This window comes from Toxoplasma gondii, chromosome XII (assembly GCF_000006565.2).
Source record: "Toxoplasma gondii ME49 chromosome XII, whole genome shotgun sequence".
Classification (NCBI taxonomy): domain Eukaryota; phylum Apicomplexa; class Conoidasida; order Eucoccidiorida; family Sarcocystidae; genus Toxoplasma; species Toxoplasma gondii.
This window is the reverse complement of record NC_031480.1, coordinates 2,156,524-2,178,029: the sequence shown is the minus strand read 5'-3', so window position 1 is coordinate 2,178,029 and position 21,506 is coordinate 2,156,524. Positions and strand designations below refer to the sequence as shown.

Here is a 21,506-nt window from a genome sequence, read left to right as displayed (position 1 = left end):
CGTTCATCTCATTATTTGGACAGCCGGAGCTCGCATTCTAGTGTATATCTGCATTGATGGTACTTTGGCAAGTTTGCGACAACGCTCAAAGAATGGATTCGCCCTGTCTACAGCAGCATAAGGAAAGAGCATCAGGCCAACTTTGGGATCGCGGAGACAGGCGCGGAAGCAAATGACTTCGTCCCAGCTTTCGATATCCCTTGGCGTTTCCTGTATTCCAGGCACGACATAGGCGTGGTATACTCACCTCAATGTACAAACAAACTATCATCTCTGCCTCGTGGCCGCTGCACACATCGGGCAATGCACTTTGCCCTCCAGGTCACTTCGTGGAAGTGCCCCTTATGTGGAATAGTGCATTCTTTGGAGAGTTGAGCGACCCAATTGTCAGTGTACAGCAACGAAGTCTGTCTAGAACATGAGATCAGCACAACAGCTTTTCTGGCTGCAGTAGGCTGACGGTGGCCTGTGGACAGTAATTCGCAGGTTGCAGCAAAGCCAATTTCGGCTTCGTTGCTCGGGGCTCAAGCAGTTCGACGTCATGTGCTATTTCAACACACATGCTACACCAGCGGTCGGTGACAATTGATGGGCTAGCTCTCAGAAATGCTAAATTCACAATTGGTAATGTGCGCAAGGGGCCTCGAAGTCGCAGCAGATATCTACAGCGTTCTGCGGAAACTCGCATTTCACAAAGAAAAGGTGCTTCCTCAGGTTAAATGACAGCTGCGCTGCCGCATTCATGCATCCTCAGTGACTGCATAACTTGTCTACAGAGCGTCAGTGGTTTAGGTACAGTCGATAGGGTATGAAAATGTCTGCAAAATTCTTGTCTACCAACAGAAACGATCTGCCAATGGGTCAGGGTTGTGCAGCGGAGAAAAGTTAGTAGTGATGTACCACCTTATTATGCCGATTCAGACGAATGCCTTTGGAGACAACAGCTCGTTTGTTGTGCGTTCGTACATCTGCTGCCGCCTCACGCTTAGACTGAAATCCATTTTGAGTTCCACGCCATATTCTATCATTGACTCCACTAGATATGCACGCCTGATCCAGGGGGCGCCGAAAAAATCAAAGTTCCCTGGTGGATGCATTCCTGACAGGGAGCAAGCAACAAGCAGTTACTTCGTTATCCTGCACCAACGAACGCATCAAAAAAGGATGTCTTGTTGGTCAGCGCTTGTGTTAATTGTTTTTGTCTGTATGCTTTGAATAATACGACCTATCGCTGACTCTGATGCACAGGAATACGAGGAATCAGTGAGATTACACCCGTCAGCGACGATTGTTCTGTATGAGGTAAAGAGTGAATACGAAGATACTTTGAGCGTGTCAGGCCCCAGCTTTTTTGTTGTGACCCAATAAGGCTGCTTTTGGGTAGCGTGGAGTCCCAAACACAACAGTATTTTCGTCCCTCCAATAAAATGCAGGAATATTCGAGGTCTCCGTCTTTTGCTTAGCAATGGTTTATCTCAGTTTTTTCCTAGCTGCATGATAAGTTGCGAGAGCGTGACCTTCACTTTTCGAGTACCGTTTATGCTCGACTGTACCTGGCAGCTCTGTGACATTTGCACGGTAAAACTATACAAACCACCTATTCAGTTCCTCAACTGAAACATTTTTAATCAAAAGGATATTAAAAGCTTATCAAGTCTCTATCACCGAAGTCAAAGGAACTAATCTCCCGAGGTAATGGGCTTTACCGGTTCAGCCCCTTTTTAAGTTGCTATGGCGATTTTTCATTGCAGATAAGGACGTGTGAGCTCTCGTGACATCGTTCCTTACACTCAATGAAGGATCTACTACTGCCACCGCTCCCACTGTTCTGTCTCGATGCAGCCTTCACTGGGCTGGCAGACTCCGCAGTCGTGTACAGCTTTGCAACGGATCTGCTAGAGTGGATGTTTTTTGTCTTATTTGAATAATGAAGTTGTGGAACGCACACAGATGTTCAACGGTTCCTATGTGTCCAGACGCGAAAAAGTTCGCGAGACACGCAACATGAACTCATCGTACACTAGTTGCTCTTCGAACAAACAACGGTGGCCCGGTCTACCACATCTACGGTTCTTAAGTTATTTTCTACGTTGCCGACGAGTACAGACGGCTCCTTGGTGATGCGATTGGATCCGTATGCTATAACGAGCTTCACTGTTTCAATGAGTCCTCTTAGGAGTGCGTCAGATAAATTCATTTTTTCTTGTTTTTTCTCTTCCCACGGTCGAGAAATAACTGGGTGCACGCCACTCCAATCGCCTTGCAGCTGAAGTGAACTACACAGTTGCCGTACACCGCCACATCGAAAGTATGCGTACGAAAACCCAAAGTAGTGTATATTTTTGTTTCTTACAGCATGATGCTTGCCAATATCTCTCATAGGAGTACCACCGGTAGTTCCAGCAGTCGAGTCCGCTATGCAAAGAGGCAGAGACTGCGCACAGATATGCACGTCGAAGTGCTTCGAATTTCATCCAGCCAATGTGTGTTTGCAAACGGTCTCCCTTGTTTGAGACTCTGTGTGATTCTTTCATTCAGCGACAGGTTCTTTGCCGCCGAAAGACTCTTAGTCGGCTCGGCTGCATGCAGCTGAAACGGACGAGCACCCTGCTAGCGTGTATATCGAAGCAAACGTTCTGCGTTTCCTGTGTTTCCGACAGCTGCATCGTTTTGTGTGTCACTTCCCAGCCAAAGAAGCTGCTTACTCTATTGGCTTGCCGCTTTCGATTTCCTTTCGCCTGGAGAAAGTCACTCGACATGCAGAAGGGAGGCGGATCGACTGAGTGGTTGCCTGACCCGGCTCCGCACTTTGACACGAGTAGATTAAATGCCGGTTCCCTCCCTCGTTCGCAAGTATGTGTTTCCGAGTGAAACATGTTCTCTCTTCTCTTTAGAAGTCTGCATCGGATACTCTTGAGTCGCCGCGCTCCGCTATTAAACTCGCTGCTCCTTGCCAACGTGAGCGAGCTAGCTGCCGGACGTGACCGAGCACCTCCCTGCATGCACGCGCCTGCTTCTGAATGAGTTACACTTTTCCAATCTTACATCTGTAGACACGCGCATAACTGATTCCGTTTTATCACCTCCGTCTCGCTCCTCTGTGCACATGCCTCTGCAATAATCTACTCATGTTTTACCGATCCGTCACCTACAGAAGAATCGCAAGAGGTGCATTCTCGCGCAAGCCTGCGAGTATCGCGTCTGCACGTGAGAGGTGTATAGTCTGAACGCTAAAATTTGCCGTTTCCGATTTGTACTTCTCGGCGCTCGACTCTTCCAGCTTTTCTTCACGTGCATGCGCGGTATATCCGGGTCTTTTCAGAGTGGATAACGAGGTGGCGAGCTCCAACATCCACCTCATTCACGGCGGTGCATTCCTCCCTTCGTGGTACAGGATATCGACGAAAAGAAGAAAAAGTTGCTGGTCTTCTTGCTCAGACCGTCCTTCCCCGTACCATTCAATTGACATTTTCTTCGGCTGTCTGCCATGCTACCGTACATACTTGTGTTTTATTTACGCATGTGCCTGTGCACCTGCACTCCACGAAGCCGTCCGTTTGAAAGCGTAAACACAAGACTAGCACTGCGTCGAGACGTTGCATGAGCCACTTGAATCGTCCGGTAAAGAGACTGGAACAAACGATTTCGAAAATACATGAACGACGTCAACGACGATGTCTGCGACAGCCTCAGTCTTCGCTCCTCCGGATGCCTCAAACGCCGCACCTGTGCTGCTTCAGTTCTACTACCAGACAGGCTGGCAGTCGGCCGTCTTGCACTTCCAACAACATCTGGAGAATGGGAAGCTCGACTGGAAGGATCAGACAATGGAGGTAAAAGACAGGGCGCAATTCACACAGTCAAAAGATCTATTCACGTGCTTAGAGATACCCCAATTCAATATACATACATGCATATATCTATACATATATATATATATATATATATACATATACATATACATATATATATACATATACATATATATATACATATATATACATATATATACATATACATATATATATACATATATATACATATATATACATATATATGTATATGGATAGATTTGCATCGATCGAGGTGCTTCAGAGAGACAAGACGGCTGGCAAATGCGGAGACTGCGTCTCTGCATGCAGGTCGGGTGCGTCCGGGGAAACGTGATGCAGTGTTCACAATGTTAGTGTGGGTACGAAGCTCTCTCCAGCTTCAGCTCGGTTTTCTGCGGGGCTGCAGAGCTGCGGAGAACGCGGACGCGAGGACTGGCAAGCATGTGAACTTCTGCTGGAGCCTCGCGTCGTGTGTCTCGAGTTTGTCTGCTGCAATGGCGAACGCACGCACTGGGACAACCCCGGCCCTGGCACCTGTTCTCCCAAGTAAGTCACTTTTCAACGTGGAATCCGCAAAAACGAGACCCAGCTCTACAGTCCCGTTCCTCGATTTACAGACGAAATGCACGCACACAGCCGAGACACGACATGGGCCATGTCGTCGGGACTCTGCGGTTTCCATTCCAGTGAAGAACGCTCTGTAAACTACGTTGCCTTCCTGCCTTTCTCACCGTCGCTCGCCACTGCCCTGCTCTTCACGCCTATTCCGAATTCCTGTTCCCTCGCTTTTTCTCCTTGACCGGTATTTTTTTGACACGACCCTGCTGCGCCTTCCTATGTCTCACGCTGTCTGAACCGCAGTCCCGCTGCCTGTGTCTCACTGGCGTTGCCTCCACCATTTTCTTGCTGTCTTGCTGTCCCACACACATTGTCTCCCCTACACGCAAGCTGTCGTTCCTCGCATCTGCTCTTTTTGCGACGCGCATTGTCTCTCTCACGCTCAAGTTGCCTCTCTCCCGCTGACATGTCTCTCTCTCTGTCTCTCTGGCTGTCTCTCCTCAGCACTCAGAACTACATGCTTCATTTCTGCGCTTCTGGGAAGCGTGAGGAGTCGGAGATACCCGATTTAATGCCGACTCGCGCGCGGATTGCTTCGCGTAACGTCCTTGGTCGTCAAAGAGACACGGAAGCGCCTGCGAGGGCTTCAAAAGAAAATCCAGAGCCTCTTCGGCGCGTCGTCGCCGTCCTGGCTTCTGGCCAACTGGCTACTCTCGATGGTCCACCCTGTCTCCTCATCACTGATCTCGATGGGACTTTCCTTGGAAATGATCACTACCTTTGGCTGCTGAAGAACCACTGGAATCTGAAACATCTGTGGCGAGGTTCGCAGCTGGTGAGAAACGCCGAAAAACGGCGCAAAAACCGAGAATGAAAGGCCAAAAGGCATCTCAGTCGATTCTCTGTTTCTGCCTCCCTTCCGCAGACAGCGCGCCGACGCCACTCCCTGCAGACGCTTCAGATTCACCGCTTCACTCGCACATGACAATGAACATCAATGAACACCAACGAAGTCGCAGTATTGGTTCTCGAATGCATCTCTGCCAGTTTCCTTCTGTCCTCCATACATCTTATCTGTATCTGTCTATATTTGCATACGTGTATATATTTAGGATGGTTAGGGCACCGGATAATACGGTATGCCCAGGACCTGAATGTGGGTGTAGATGGCGCTCAGGTACACACCTGAGTCCCCATAGAGAAAGGAACCTTTTCCTACTCGATTTACGTGTATCCGTGAGTGCATGCGAGGACCGTGCGTCAAATGCAGAGCCTCCGCAATGCCGCTTCAACGGGGTATTTCTAAAGTCTTTCTTCGTCTCATATGAGTCGGCGAGTCCCGATTCGAGGGAAATCCTTAGTGCATGCGCTTGCCGCGGCTTCTCCCCTCAGGTCTACAACACCGGCCGCAACCTGAAAGACTTTCTCAATGTAGCTGGAGAGAAACAACTTCCTCGTCCGGCATATGCGATTCTGGGGTAAGGCTGTGTGGCGACTGGAGACGACAAGAACAGGAGAGAGACTAGGAGACAATTCGAGGCACACACACACAGCCTGCAAGGTGGACAGGTCTGAGACTGGAGCTGGGCCGCGTCCAGATGTCAGTGATACACGACAGCTGCGGTTTGGCCTGCAAACTTTGCTTGCAGAGTCGGAACAGAAATTTATTCGTTTCCGGATGCGCCCTCGCCACTTGACGCTGCAGAGGCGTCGGAGTTTCAAGGTTCGTTCTCCAACTGAAGGCGCACTGAAGAGAATGTGAAACGACAGAAGGAAGAAAGGCGAGGGACAAGAGACAGCAGGAGACAGAAGTGTGGGGAGGACGAAGAGGGAGAGAGAATAAGACAGAGCAAAGACGAAAACGAGAGAAACATGTTTTCCACGGGTCGTTGGACGTCTCTAAAGACGAGCTGCACCGGACTACCGTTACCTCCAAACATACCCAGCCGAGTTTCGGACTTCGAGACCCTCCCGAAAACTCTCTTGCGCCGAGAACAGGAGTTCGTTTTGTGCAAACAGCCATACGTATTTGTGTACGTGGGCGTTGGCCGCAGCTTGCCACTCGTTTTCTCAGTGTTCCAACTGGAGGTGAACTCCAACGCTCTCTGTGCCAGTTTCCTTCCAGACCACGGCGAGGGGGGCTCTTCTATTGAATTCGCTATGCGTCAGTGACCTCGTCCACACAGATATGTTCGTGTATGCATGCGTTCGTATGCACAGCACCGTTCCTGAAAGTATATGTGCATCCATCCATGTACGTGTGTCGCTCTATGTAGATCTCTATTACCATATATATATATATTTATATATATATATATATGTGCGTATTTGCGTAGATGTATACTTGGAAGTCCGGATGTCCATGCCGACGCGCTTTGGGGAGTCCTTGGATCAGTGCTTAGACCCGTTGCGTTTTGCCAAGACAGCAGTCACGCCTCGAGCGACGAGGCTGCTGCGACTCCGAGATTTGAGGCGGTTCTTCGGAGCGCCTGTGGACTCGCCGTCGCGAAGATTCTTTAACGAATAACTAAAGCGATCTCCTCTGTCCCAGTACGGGGCCGTTCTGTGTGAGTGCATATTCAGATGTGACTGACGCCGATAGTTCTGCAGTTCTGCGTCGCTATTTCAAAGTGCGTTTTGTCTCCGACACCGCTGTCTCGAGCCTCTGCTTCAGTCGGTCGCTGGGCAGGTTGCTTGCATGTCGCTTTCTCGAGGTGTGATCATCGTGGAAGCCTCGCGTCTCTGACCTTCCGTGCGGCCCCGGCTTCCACATTTTTCGCCTGCTCCATTGGTGCCTCTCTTTCTCCTCGTGGTTCTGTCTCCAAGTCTGTCTCTGTCTCTGGAGTTTTTCGTGTGTCGCCAGCAGAGGCCGCCGAATGTGTGGGGTCGAGCTGGCCGGCCTGGTGCCCGTCCCGCGCTCACGCCCACTTCGACGAAACCTGGAAGAGCCGCATTGAGGGCCAGTTCGATCGACGAGCTGTAGAACATGAAGTGAAAGTAAGGTCACCAGCAAGGTCCTTGGACGTCTTGGAGGGACCTTCGTGCTCGAGACTGAGCGTTACGTTCCGATGACCATTCCGCTTCTGGAACGCCCCTGGACGTTGCTTCGTCCGGCTTACTTCGAGACTGCGCTGTACTTTTACCGTACCCTTCGACTTTATCCTCTGACGATTAGGGACGTTGAAGCATCTCTCACTGCCTTTGGGCGAGGTCGCAGTCTCCAGCTTTGATGGAGTTTCTGCCCTGCGAAAAAGGTAGAAAACGCTGGATCTCAGAAGTGCAGGACTGACGACGTCGGCTTCGAATATCAGGCGTTGTCGCTTTCTCGTATTCTCCCCTGCTCTACCAGCCGAGGCGGCTAGTGAACCAGATATGCATCTGAATATGATATTGTATATATATATGTATATATGTATATATATATATATATATATATATGCGTCTCTGAGTGAGTGTTGAGGCAGAAATACGTATCTGTATATATGTGCTTTTAGGACGTAGGCGATCAGCAAGCGATCGCCGTGTAGGTCAGGCAACCGCGTCACTTGATTATGCACGACTGTCGCGTAAGACCTAGACTGTCTGCTGCTTATATGCGCATCACAGTCTCTGCCGTTCTGTCAATATCTACACACGTCTGCGTGGATATGTCACTGAGTCTGTTAGCGTCTGTGAACGAATGCTTCAGTCACCACTCACGGCCTGTTCGTGACCCGTTGCGTTTTTTCTCTCTCACTCAGGCGACGATGGCGGGGTGTCATGTGAACGGAAATGCGTTTCACGACCCGTATCGTCTGTCTGTGTCTGTTCCACTGGACCTCGTCCATGCGGCGCTGCACATGCCCCCGAGCACCAGTGACTCGGAGACCGGCCCCGCTGTCGCCTGCAAAGCTCAACAGAACGGGAGACCCACGGAGGCGACCGCTGTGGCCTATCTCCGATCGCTTATCGACTCTCACAGCAAAAAGATCTGCGTGAGTGGTGGCGGAGACTGGAGATACCTCGACATTCTTCCCAGAGCCGGTGAGAGACGCGCGGAGGGCTGAGGCTTCGCACGCGTCCACTCGCGAAGAGACACTGGCGCCGCTGCCGACATGACGCGTACAGACGCAGATGCACACTTGGATGGAAACGCATGCAGACATGTACAGAGCTTTCCATGAAACGACATCCCTCTCTCTCTACCTATCTCGCAGCCTATATATATATATATATATATATATATATATATAATGTTCATATGCGGATGTATGTGTCTACATATATATATATATATATTACATTGGTCTGTCCCAGATATCGTATCCCATCACATGCCTAATTATATATATATATGTATATATACATATATGTATTTGTAGATATATGGGAAGTGGAGAACGTGGTCAGTCATTTGATGAGTTCGTTGTTCTTGCGATGCAGGTGGAAAGTTGAATGCATCCCTCTTCGTCATGGAGCAACTCGGTTTCAAGAAGTCACGGGTATGGATGCAATCAGGTTATTTCTGTCATCGCCATTCCACGGCTTTTTTCCACCGGGTGCATTTCGGATAAGAGTGCACAGGCGAGTATGCCTGTCAGTGTTCGACTCGACAGGTTGGCCCACCCCCATGGATGCCGCCGCCTTGTCGAGTCCGGGGGTACGACATAGTGGACCTCGTGCGAAGGAAAGGTGAATCTCGAGATTCGTTCTTGGCTTGGGCGTCGCGAGCGCGTTTTGTTTTCTCCGGCTTGCGTGAGTATGCAGACGATCGTCGCTGGCGACAGTGGAAACGACATCGACATGTTTTGCGACCCCGACATTCTCGGCGTCTGCGTGCGAAATGCACAACCGGAACTTTTGAATTTCCTTCAAAGTTTTCACGGCCGAGGAAGTGCGACTGACGCCGCGAGGGCCGCAGGCGAGGCGATGCTCGACGAACTGACAAATGCCCAGGCTCGACATGGACGGGTGACTGTCGACGCTCACGAAAGAGACTTCCTGGCTCCAGCTCACCTCAGAACTCTCCAACCCACCATGCATGTAAGGCAGATCGCTTCTCCTTATACACTTTTCGGCGAACGGATTAGAGTTTTTATACGCAGATATATATATATATATATATATATATATATATATATCAGCCGAAAGATAGGCATATCTCTCTAACACAACCGTGTACATGTATGCCTACATAGATATCTGTGTGAATGCATTTGGTTGTATGTTTACAACAGATCTAGATCTTGAAGGTCTTTGTTTACGGGATCCAAGTTGTCCTGTGCTCTCCATGATCACCATGTTATAAGTGCATTACGTAGAACTTGGGTCCGGTAAGCGAAGACATCCAAGATTAGAATCAGCTGATTCAGAGTGATAGATACGTCGGTTTAGAACTTGGGAGTGGAGTTGCGTCAAGGCGATCCACGCGCGAGAGAAAGGAATTGAGTAAGCATGTGCCGCTCCTTACTTTCTCAGAACAAATCGGGTGAGAAATGCGTCGACCGCGTTATCTGTACGTCCGCATATTTGCGGTGTCGTGACATTTGCCAACCTACACATGCTTGCGCATTTGCTTCTCTGCCCCGTCTGTCACCTGCCTCAGGTCTGCTTCGCCACTCACGATTGCGCAGGTGCGTCAGAGCATGCGATAAAAGTTGTTTTGAGAGATCCGTATTTCTTGAGGTCAAGTGCAACTGTCGCCAGTTGGCCAAGTGCATGCAAACAAATACGGAGCCATGCGCTCAAAAAGGCAAAGAGGCGCACACATAGATGAAGACGGAAAACAGCCGCAAAGTGCAGTTTTCGTACGAATTGCCACATCGTTCTTTGTTCACTTGTCTCTATGTGTTGACCAGTCAGGAAGGTGATACATATTTGCATAACTTTCTGTTAGAAATTCATTTGTAAAGGGAGTATGTGCAGATACATCGCATAAAAAGGGGAGTCTACAGAGGTTGGTTGGCGCATACTGATTCTCACTCTGTCGCTCTGTGCATTCATCGGCGAACTGCCACCCCACCTGACTACCGCAGTGTGTGAAGCATCAATTCCACCTGCGCGCGTGGATATGCACGCGAAGGTGTGGTGTCGCTGTTGGTTTTTCAGGAGGCATTTTGGATGGTCTACTTTTCTTTAAATTCGACAAAACGATACCTGACATGTAGTTTTACCGCTTTTTCCAGCTGTTTGGAAGATTCGCAAGCACAGGCTGTTCGCTACCTAGACGGCGGAGGCAGTAACAGAGTGGACGCGATAAGCTGTTGTGAGCGAAGTTTCCGGCACATGCAAAGAACACAGAAGTCATCTGACCGCTTCCTTTAGTGCAAACGTTCCAGCGGGCCCTTTTCTGAGGTATGCACGCAGGGCACAGCCTCGAAAAGAAAACCAAAAAGACTCGAGCTTGCCTTCGTGTCGAAACAATCCTAAGCCACGGGTGCCGAGACAGTTGCGGTGCTGTTCGACAGTGGACATACTGCAACCACCAAATACAAATGAATACGCCTTTCTGCATCCACATCAGGGCAAGGGAAATGCCGGTGACTTGTTCGAGGGCGGTACTTCGTAAGGTGATCTCAACCCACGAGGAACGCCACCGTACAGCTGAAGCCGTCGGTGAATCTGCTTTCTGGGGAAATCCGCTGCCTCTCCAACTCTATACATCCTCACTGGATCACAAGCTGCTGCCAGGACAGACAGCTCGAAATGAGCGACTGTGGATCAGCTGCTTTCTCCACATGCTGCCTGCGTTCAGCAGCGATGGAACACGCATCGATATAACGAAATGCACACAGTCGCCGTCAACGCGACCATGAGATTGGAGCTGTAGTAACCGCTTTCGTTCTGTCTGCCCTGAATCGAGAAGAGGCATTTAGAATCGTAGAAAAGGAAGAGCGAACTGTCTCAGTCCGTTTCCCGGGCTCTCTGCACCCGTCACTCGGCCGCGACAACAATCGCAAGCTGGGTTCGCTGGGCGTAGCGGTTACCGAAGTCATGAACACAGCGGCTGCGTTTCTGCGTTACGCCCCCGAATCACTCTTCTCTAATTGGAACCAAGAATCGATCTGGTTCCTAGAAATTCGCATTTTCGCGCGCGAGCGGATGCCGTATCGCCAGCCTTGTTGTGGTGTGATACTGTCTCGGTGTGCTGCGGCCCGGCCCCGCTCGAGTGTTGATTCTGTGCACTTCCTTTTAAGCGAATAGCTGCAGGCAAGAGCCGCGCCGCCTGAAACAGGGAAACAAATGGAAGTTTACTGTCAGCCGTTTAGATTCAAAACCCGCGATTTCAAAGTGGAAATGCGTGCGCGCAGTGCGACGTCCACGAGGCTAGCGACGGTGCCACACATCGGTTGCATGCGCTTCGTGGCTGTGAGGCGCCGTGACACCCAGCCTGTATGTTTGGACGCTTCTTCACCACAGTTGTTTTTCCTTCATTTGTTGTGCCATGGAATCGCTCAAGGATATGCTCGCGCTGCTCAAACAGCGCGAGACTGGCGCGTTTCCGGGGCCCGGTGCGTCCGGTGCCCTTCAGCTTCAACCGGGGCATGTGTCTGCGATGCAAAGTGGAGATCGGGGGATTGTTGCGAATTCGACTTGTGAAATGAGTCCGTCTGGCGGTCTCTCAGCTCCTAACTTGATCGCAAATTCCCACGTCTCCCCTGACCAGGGAGCACCGCTGCCAGCTTGCCCGACGCTGAGGCCAGGCATCCCGGCTGCGGCAGCTACTCCAGCTGCTTCGCCAGGCTCGGGACTGGGTTTGCCGAGTCTGCTGGCTTCTCTAAATAGTTTGAATCACTTTTTGAGAGGTCCAGTCGACGCAGAGCAAAAAGCGAATATTCTGAACCCGCTGATCGGTTCGCTGCGCCTTCTTCAGGAGCGGTTGCCGGCGGGGGGCCAGCCCCATTTTGGGATGCCGCCTGGCAGTTTGGCTTTCCCGGGGGCGCCTCAGTCCGGCCTGGCCCGTCCCTCGTCCTCGGCGCCTGTGCCGCCTCCTGTGCATGCAAACAGGGCAGCGCAAGAGACGATCAGTTCTCTTGTTCAAAAGGAAACATTGACCGAGCAGACGACTCTCCCTGACACACGAGAACAGCTCTCGGGCTCGTACGCGGGGCAGCTCGCGAACGTAGGCAGTGCCGCGGGGAACCTCCACGAAGGGAGGGAGACCGAGGGCAACGATCGATGTGTGCAGACTCTTCTGTCCCCTCAGGAGCGGCAGAAATTTGTTCAGCTTCTTCTCCAAGAATGCATGCGACGAACGGCGGGCTTGCGCGCCACGGGGGCACCACCGGCGATGACAGTGCCGAACCTTTTGACGCCCCTGGGGCGAGGCCTGCACAGGCCAGAAACTCCCGCAACCGCTCAGGCCTTTTTTGCCGCCGCTGCGCCTGTCGCACGGCCGGTGAACATGCCGTCTCCACCAGATTTGTACGCGAGAACGGGGGCGAAGGAAGGTCTTTCTGACGGGTCGCCAAGTTGGGGAGGCAACCGGGGAGATCACGAAGCTGCGCAAATCGCCGCTGGCCAGGTCTCCCGAGAGAGACTGTGGACATTGCTGCAGCAGCAGCATTTTCTGGCGTATCAAGCGCTACCAAAAAACCAGGCTTCGGCCGCGCAGGCAGCCTACCTTTCCTACTTGTCCCGGCCTGCAAATGGAGCGCCACACTCTCATGGACCCGGAGCACCCTTCAGGCACTCGTCGGAAGCTTCGCCGGCCATACCCTCTGGACCGGCAGAAGCGCAATCCGGCGAGAAGTCGCCGTGTGCCTCTCCCTTGCTACACAGACGCGCCGGCAAGGCTTCAAGAAGGCGGTTGACTGGGCCGGCGGTCTCCAAGGCCTCCAGGGCGCACCCCCTGCATCTGGGCGAGGCCCCGCGTTCCGCGGGCGATACGGCGGATACGCCTGCCGTGCAGCTGGCGAGAAAACGAGCGCGTTCTGTCTCAGGCCTGAAGAAAAAACGCCAAAGACAGGCGCCGGAGGAGACCCTGGCGCCAGAGCCGCCTCCCGACAAGGAGAACGCGGAGGCTGCCGCAGCGACTGCGGCTGCTGTTGCCGCGGCGGTTGCGGACGCGCTTGTGGTGTCGCCGACTGGCGCTGGAGCCCAAGAAGACTTCACAGGCTGGGTCAGGCGGTCGGTGCGGCCTTCGCGCCCCACCTTCCGCGTGCGATGCGCAGACTGTGGAGGCCGGGCCAGTCAGTGCCAGTGTCGGGGGCGGTTCGCCGGGGCTCTTCATGCGCAGAGAGCGCGAGTTGGCCTCCAGGGTGAGGCAGGCCGGGAGACTTCCGAAAACGGAGGAGGCGAAGATGGCGACAGCTTCCCAAGCTCTGCGCCGCAGAGCATAAACAAGAAACGCCGCGTCAGTGGGAAAGCTGCGAGCGACGAACGGAACAGAGCCGATGGCCTGCGCGCGGTCGGCGAGGGGCCTGTTGGGGTCAAGGGGGAACCTGCGGAAGAAGGAGATGCGTCTCCACTTACGGTGTCACTTCCGCGCGGGAAGGCCGCGCCAGCAGGAGCCTCAAAGTCGAGTACTGCAGCTCGCCCTTGGGGGGGTGGTGCACATGGAATGGAGGCGTTTGAAATCCACCCGACGATGCTTGCAGACTCGCCAGAAAGGCCCGAGAAAGCGGCGGAGAGACCTGGCGTCGTGGGGAAAAAGCGAGTGCCGATGACATGCCCTGCACACAAACAGAGTTCTCCAAAAGGCGACCCGAGCAGGCGGAACTGTGGGAATCACCGACCCCCTGATTCAGACCTAGCTTGTTCGACGAAGTCCGACGTTTCGGGGCATCTACATACGCCGCCTGTCCCTAAGAGGGGAAGCGAGTTGGCGTCGAACAGTCAGACTGCAGGAGGCAAGGGAGGCAACCTCCAGCACCACAGGGGATTGCCGAAAACGCAGACGGAGCGCTGCGGAGTCCAGGCCGAGGACAAGTCCTGCTTGAGGCTCGTGTCACCTTTCTTTGCAAATCTGAGTGGCCTGTCCAGCCTCCGATCCCTCCAAGTTCACCGGCCGCGACCTGCGGCGTCGGAGAAGACTGCGAGCAGGACGGCGCGACTTTTGAGCCAGGCATGTGTGCCTCCGGGGGCGGCGAGGAAGCCAGGCGGAGGCGCCGCGCTCGTGTGGGGTCCCTGGAAGCCCCGAGGCGTTCTGGAGGAAACTGAGAAGCAGGCGATTCACCTCGACACTCTGACAGAAGAGTACCACAAATCAGTGCGTCTGATTTGCCAACAGGGCGCGTACATCCTGACAGCGGTCGGGGCGTCGGCGATCGTCGCCGCGGCCGCCGTGGCGCATGCAGTGAAAGCCACAGGAGAGTCCGAGGACGAAAACGCGTCGGCGCGACGGCGAAGGAAAGCGAAGTTAACTTTGCACTCGCGAGACTTCCCCAGGATCGCCTGGTCCACAGTCACGCCTTCTTCTGGGACGAAGAGAAGTTTCGACGAACACGGCAGTGGCGAAACAGGAGGAGAGCAAAGACCGCTACACCCTCAGGTGAAAAGGGAAGCAGCGAAACGCCCGGCAGCCACTGACAGGGAGCTTGGGGAGAGCGAAGGCACAAGAGAGGCTCCCGAAGCAGCCGATGTCGAGAAAGACGAGTACGCATGTGAAACAGCGAAGCTTGCCAACGCTGAGACCAAGCAAAGCATCTGTGGGGAAGAAGACGAATGCGCCAAAGGGACGAAGGGGGTCCATGACGACCGGGAGGGAACAGATGGAGGGCGAGGCGCCGCAGACGGCTTCACATCTGGCTTGCGAAAAGAGAGAAGTGGAAACGACGACTGGGCTCCTTCACGGGGCAAGGCGTACACCTCTCCATCGGGATCAGCTGCGGAGCTCGAGAACCGGTGGATGATCTATCCGCGCATGGCTCGCGATGCGTTCTGCTTTCTTGCGGCAGAACGACAAACTGAGAGCGCGCAACAGCTTCTCTGCTCTCCCGCCGAAGGTACGTCTTTCAACCACGCTGGGGCGGGACAGGCGACGCAGCGGGAGAAGCCAGAAAAATACGCAGCAGAGGCGACGCACATGCACAGGGAGAGCTGCTGGCTCTCGGCTGCGTTGTGGAAGTCGAGAGTTCCCTGCCGCGGAAGCGTGGACCCTGTCTCGGGACTGGCATCCGCGGCGAGCTAGCGAGTTGTCTGTGTTCGGCTGGTATTTTCTAGATCGTGTCTTCGTTTCGACATGAGGGGGATCAGATCTGCAGTCTCCCAGTCGTGTGCATGCGCCGAGATCAGCAAAGATCGAAAATCCGTTTCCATGATCGAAACACTCGCGTCCACTTGCGAACCTAAGTAAAGGAGTGCCCAATTCCCCAACACTGTGCATGCACCGTACATATATACAGATATACATATATATATATATATATGTATATATATGTATATGTATGTATATATCTGTGTATGTATATATGGAGCCATGTGGTCACACACCCCCAGTGTGTTTGGCATGGGGCGCCTTCGCCAGTGTCTGTGGGGAGTTTTAACAATGTCCTTTACTCGGAAGTGATGTTGGTTGTTGTCCAGATGATGATGTTTGTTGTTGTCCAGATGATGATGTTTGTTGTTGTCCAGATGAAGAAGTGGAGATTCCGTGCGGCTTCGCCTTTTCTCGACTTCCGACAGCGGCAGAGCTCGACGGTGAGTTGCGTTTTTGCCGTCGACCCCAGGCTGCGGGTGTCCATCTCCGTGACTCCTGATTCAGAAACTGACGCATTTTGTTCGCTCGACGCAATTTGCTTCCTCTATGGAGTGCGGCCGTGGTGGATCGCCGGAAGTTGATCGTCGAGCGATTTCTGCACATATAGATGGATACGAATTGAGGCGTTCGAGATGTCCATTATCTCGCATGCTTTGGCAGCGACATGCATCCTGACTTACGGAGTTGATTCCTCTATCACCTTGTAGGTTCATTTCAGATCTGTGTGTATGTATGTGTGTATGTGTGCATGCGGGAGATTCCAGGATGGGCGCAAGTTCGTATCCACATATCACCCAGATTCTCTCTCTCTCGCTTCTGTTCTTTCGTGTGAAGGTGGCGCTCCATTGGCTCGCGTTAGAAGTTGTTTCTCAAAGCTTTCCCCTCTCAACATTGGCGTCTCCTCTCTGTCTCCTTCCTGTGTTGGTTCAGGACCGTGTTCGTCAGACAGCCCTGCGTCCTCTGGCCGGTCTTCGCCGCCCGCGCAGCCTCCCTGTGATGTTCCGGCCACCGCGTTCCTGGCTTTATCGTGGTGCATGCATGCGTCTGCAAATCGGGACATCCTGAAGGCGGTCCTCGTGGCTGCAGGGTGCAGCCTTTTCGCTTGCTCCTCCTTTTCAGGTTTCTTCTTTTTCCGGCCGTCGGCGCCTGTCTCAGGCGCGAGGAAAATTGCCCCAGACCCCGCAGAGGCCTCGCTTCGCGCGGTGCCTTTCGCGGAGCCACTCCCAAGCCGAGAAGGCGATGCATGTGCAGCAAGCGGAACTCGTCGAGACGCAGGCCGATTCGCCGACTCCTCTCTGCATGCATGTGGAATGCTCTGGAGTCTTCTGAGAGAATGCGGGGGAGTGGTAAGACGCGCAGGAGGGGGGCAGCGAAGGAGCTGACAGACTCTCCATGTCTCTGTGTGTGACACACTGCAAGACAGGAGAAAGAGTCCGCTCTGTCCTTGACCATACGGTGTGGGCGTTCCGCAAAGAGAGTCAAAACTCTGACGTTCGAGAGGAAGCGTCACGAAGATAAAGCGTTGCTTGTGTACACATCTACCGCTATCTATGCACACGCATACACTCATATATATATATATATATATATATGTATATATATATGTATATATATTTATATATATGTATATATGTATATATATATATATATATTTATATGTATATATATATATATATATATATGGAAGGGAGTTTATCTAATTGTGTGTGCGTGTGCGTGAGCGCAACAGTTGGTTTGTTTGCCAGTGAGCATGAGTACAGTCTTGGGAGCTTGTGGGGTCATGAATCGTTTTCTGCTCTGCTTCGTCGCGTTGGTGACCGACTTACATGCGCTTCGCGAAGCGCGGCTGCTGTCTGTGTTCGCAGCCGTGCTCTCCCCCCTTGTCCAAGAGGCACCGAGATCTTCTCTGGCGCCTGAAAGAAATCCTCCCCGCGTCTCCACTCCCTGTCGCCCCGATGGAGGAAGCCGTCTGTCTCTCTGCTTCTCACGCCTCGCCTTGTTCCGAGGCGGTGGCGGCTTCGTGCGGAGTTTTAGCTACCCTTTTGCAGCTTTCGCTCTCCTCGGCTGGGCGGTGGATTTTCGTTTCGCGAGACGCCTGGGCGACCCACTTGGTGGCTTCGTCGCAGATGGCGAAGCTCCACTTCTCGCCTGGCATCGTCCATTCCTCGCTACGAACGTGCAAGCTGCTGCGCGACGGCGTCGAGCTTGTGCCTCGCATGGTGCGTCTCCGCCTGCATCGAACGCAGATTTTTCTCGAGACGCGCTCTCCGGAACTGCAGGCGCGACCTCGGTTTTGAGACTAATGCACGAGCACTGCATGCGCAGTCTGTATCGTAGATGACCTGAACGGATGCGTTCCCCCTCCTCGTTCCACAGTCCCAGCTGATGGTGTGAAAACCGCTCAACCTAAGTAAACACATGCATGCAGCCGAATCTATATGTATATATATATATATATATCTGTATATGTATAAATCTTTATATATATATCTATATAGATATAGATATATAAATGTGCATGAGATATGTCTTATGCACACCGGTTTGTGTATGCAGATTAGGACATGTTTCCGCAGGTTTTTGTGTTTTCGTAGTTGCATCGATGGGCGAATTCTGCGGCTTGGTTTCGGAGAAACTCGCAGTGGCGAGTTCACGGGATCATTTGTGTTTTGTGTGGGTCTGGTGTCCAGCTCTCAGCCGAGGCGGTCGCGTCTCTGCATGCAGACATTCTCCATCACTTCGGCCTTCTCATGGATCGCGTTCTCACCGTGCACCAACACTGGCCCGTCGTCCCTCCCGCGACTTCGCTGTTCAAGTACAACGGCGTCGCCTGTCGAAACTCGCCTCTGTAAGCTTTGGGCATGGACTTGGTTGTGTTCACAAGAACCATGCGCTTTTGCGTTTGCACAGCAGAACAGAAGTTTGGGTCTTACCGCGAGTGAAAGCTGCTTCTGTTCTTTCGCAGAAAAAATCCGGTTCGGAGTTTTGCCAGCGAACGAAATCGGCTTCTGGCTGTTCTTCAAGCAGCTCTGTGGTTTTTTCCTTCGCGTCTCTTCACTGTCTCTCTCTCTGTTTGCGGTTCCGAGTGTGTCTGTGTGTCTCTTAGACCTTCCTGCACTTTGTCAGCAGGAGACGCAGCTCTGTGTCCTGACCGTTCTGCCTTCTTTTTGGCGTTTCTGCGTTCCACATTTGCCTCGTTTTTCCACATCCACGAACGGTTGTCGTCGCCCGTCGCGTCCAGCGCACAGTTTGCTTTTTTCTCTGCTGAATTTCGTCGCTTTCCGCTGTCTGCATGCAGGCGCGTTGATGTGAACCTCTCCGAGGCGCACTGGGAGTGGGGAGACGGCGAACTCCGAAGGGTCCACCTCCAACTCCAGCAGCGAGTTCTTCTTCTCACCCGTCTGGCTGGCACAGAAATTGGCAAACGCTTCGGCAGCTGGCAACGCCCCTCGAACGCTTTGTGCGGATCGTCCTTTTCTTCTGGCGCTTCTCCTTCTTCGTCTGCTCGCTCTTGTTCTTCTTCATGTTCGGCGTCCGAGGGAGAGACGGGGGCGAGAGGCGACAAACCAGAGCGGCAACGCCCCAGGGAAACCGGAGACAGGGAACGAGAGGAAGCATGGCGCGCGATCACGTTCGGATACATTGTCTCCATCGGTCCACATGCAAACGACCAGAAAGTCCACCACGACTACCACCAGGAGGCCTTCGAGTGAGACCTTTTCTCAACTGCAGTCTTGCCGAAAAACTTGCTCCGCATGGGTCGCCGGCCAGGGATGCTTGTCTTGTGTGTCGGTTTCTTCGTTTCGCGTCTTCTGTCTCTCGAGTGCTGTGCACTGCATGTTCCTCGTTGCCGGTCCACACACACCTCGGAGGCTGCTGGCCTTCGTGGATCCAACAACTTCGGCGGCCTCTCCTGTTCTGTCTCTTCTCAACCTCTCTCTCGCTCGGTCGGTTTCTTTGTTGACCCAACGCGTCGGCTTTCCTCGGCCTGTCTTGCGATGTGCACCGGCTTGTCTGTCTGTGGTGCGTATGCTGACGTTTATTCCCCCGGCTGGACGTCTTTTATCGATCCCCGAACAGCCGCCTCTGCCGCAGTCTTTCGGAGCAGTCGAGTTCGCTTTTCTCCGGTTTTCGCGGCGTCGCATCTGGAGCTGTGCCGCCTGTCTGCTCTCTCTTCTCTCAGGCGCAACATTGTGAATGCGTTCTTCCCCCTTGTGGACATTTCCCCCGAGAACTCTGCCACTACCTTCCTCATCTCCGGATCGAAACTTCAGTCGTGTGCCGCCGCAGGTGAGAGAAACCGGACGGGGAAAGGCGCCAGAGACGCGCGTGCAGTTCAGCTTGACTTGTGGGCTTCTCTTCGCTGCTAGGCAACTTCGAGAGGAAGAATGACGTCTCCATGAGAGGCGGCAAGGGCAAACGGAGCCGTTGGGGGGTGGATGCACCCACACACACACGCACACAAACGCATTGGCATTGGAATTGCGAGAGACCGTCGGGGGAATCTCCTATGTCTCTTGATTCCTCGTCTTTTTTGCCTCAGGGGACCTAATTCTCATGGACAATACGGTGCGCCATTACGGCTCTCAGCACCCTGCCCCGACTGTCAGGCCGCTGATCTACTGCTCCCTCGCCGACCGACGAACTACGCGAACTCGCGAGGCAGTTGGAAAGAAAACACACTTCTAGTAAGAGGATCCATTTCCACAAAACTTGGCATTTTTTATGCATTGGGGAAGCCAGGAAAATTCTATTCGTTCATATTCTCGTAGTGTAGGCATACATCTATATATCTGTTGTATCTGTGAATGCAAATGCCTATATGTATTGTTACTATGTAGCTACACTACCGTGTATACAGAAATATATATATATATATAAATGGCTTTTTTGTTTAGAGCTGTTTATTTTGTCCAGGTTCAGAGTTGAGGGTCTCAGGTGTGCAATTGTTTGGCGTCACATGGTGTGTGTCAAACCGTCTCCGCATGGGTGGCTTTTCAGCAACTGGCACCAGTACCCTCGGCTCCCTGGAGCGAAGCAACAAGACAGAGTTGTTCGACAGGCTGACGAGCCAGAAGCAGCTGAAGACGGTGGCGCACCGTCGACTGGGGGAGACGCCTTGGAAGAAGGTCGGAAGGAGGAAAACAGAGGCGAAGCCGCTGAACAGCGACCGGCCTCCGGGGACAAAGAGGCGCTGGAGTGCGAGGGAAAAACGACTGAAGCTGAAGAAGCAATCGAAAGCGCCGCACCGGAAGAAAAGGCAGTCGATAACGGTGAAGTCGACGGCGGCGAGACGCGCCAAGGTGGAACTCGCGAGAAGAGCGAGACCTGCCGGAAAGGCGACAAGAACGAGAAGGAAGAAGCCGAGCACACGAACGGAGGCGACGGGGGTGTGAATAAAGACTCGACGGCAGAGCCTTTGATGCGAAGTCCTGGTCTTGAAGAAGAAAAGCGCGACCAAGAAACGGTTGAAAGCAAGCCGTTTTTCTCTTCGTCGCCTGACACTCGAGATGTCCTGGACAAGGAGACGGCTTCTCTGCCGCTCTTTCTTCAGAGAATCCTTGCGTATCGGCAGTCGCTGGAAAACTGCAAGTAGACCAGGCGCAGTTCCTTTGTCCAGACAGTTCGCATCTCTGAATGTTCGCTGATATTTCTGCGTCGAGTCGTTTGTGATTTTCTGTTCGTGGAAAAGTATTATTTTTCTGGGGGGCTTCCACGTCAACCCAAGAAGGGGGATGTTCGACTGAAGGAAAACTTCATCAACGCTCCCGTGTCTGTGTGCTCGAACCAGCCTCTTGTCTAAACAAGCTTTCGTCTGCAAGAGTGAAAAACTTTAAAGTGGAAAGCCTCCTCCATTCTGGATGCGCATGCCTCTCCGGAGAAAGGCTCTGCGGCAGAACCGACGGAACCAACTCGTTCTTAAAACTCTCAAAATC

General features: G+C 52.9%; 2 protein-coding genes across 2 annotated transcripts; both read left to right on the top strand.

Annotated features, from left to right (window-relative positions):
* Positions 1–3,044: 3,044 nt before the first annotated feature.
* Positions 3,045–11,566, top strand: TGME49_217850 (Sucrose-6F-phosphate phosphohydrolase). Its single transcript, XM_018779790.1, has 11 exons — positions 3,045–3,833; positions 4,240–4,379; positions 4,896–5,226; positions 5,784–5,869; positions 6,041–6,114; positions 7,255–7,388; positions 8,132–8,414; positions 8,814–8,872; positions 9,138–9,413; positions 9,976–10,003; positions 10,479–11,566. Exons 1-11 carry the CDS (start codon positions 3,675–3,677, stop codon positions 10,535–10,537), a joined length of 1,629 nt encoding a protein of 542 aa, XP_018634873.1. The 5' UTR covers positions 3,045–3,674; the 3' UTR covers positions 10,538–11,566.
* A 235-nt stretch (positions 11,567–11,801) lies between these two features.
* Positions 11,802–21,474, top strand: TGME49_217830 (hypothetical protein). The gene is made up of 9 exons (XM_018779789.1): positions 11,802–15,316; positions 15,945–16,010; positions 16,501–16,916; positions 17,436–17,789; positions 18,261–18,418; positions 18,869–19,279; positions 19,754–19,860; positions 20,114–20,258; positions 20,572–21,474. The coding sequence occupies exons 1-9, from the start codon at positions 11,815–11,817 to the stop codon at positions 21,164–21,166; spliced, it is 5,754 nt and encodes a 1,917-aa protein (XP_018634872.1). The 5' UTR covers positions 11,802–11,814; the 3' UTR covers positions 21,167–21,474.
* Positions 21,475–21,506: the final 32 nt, after the last annotated feature.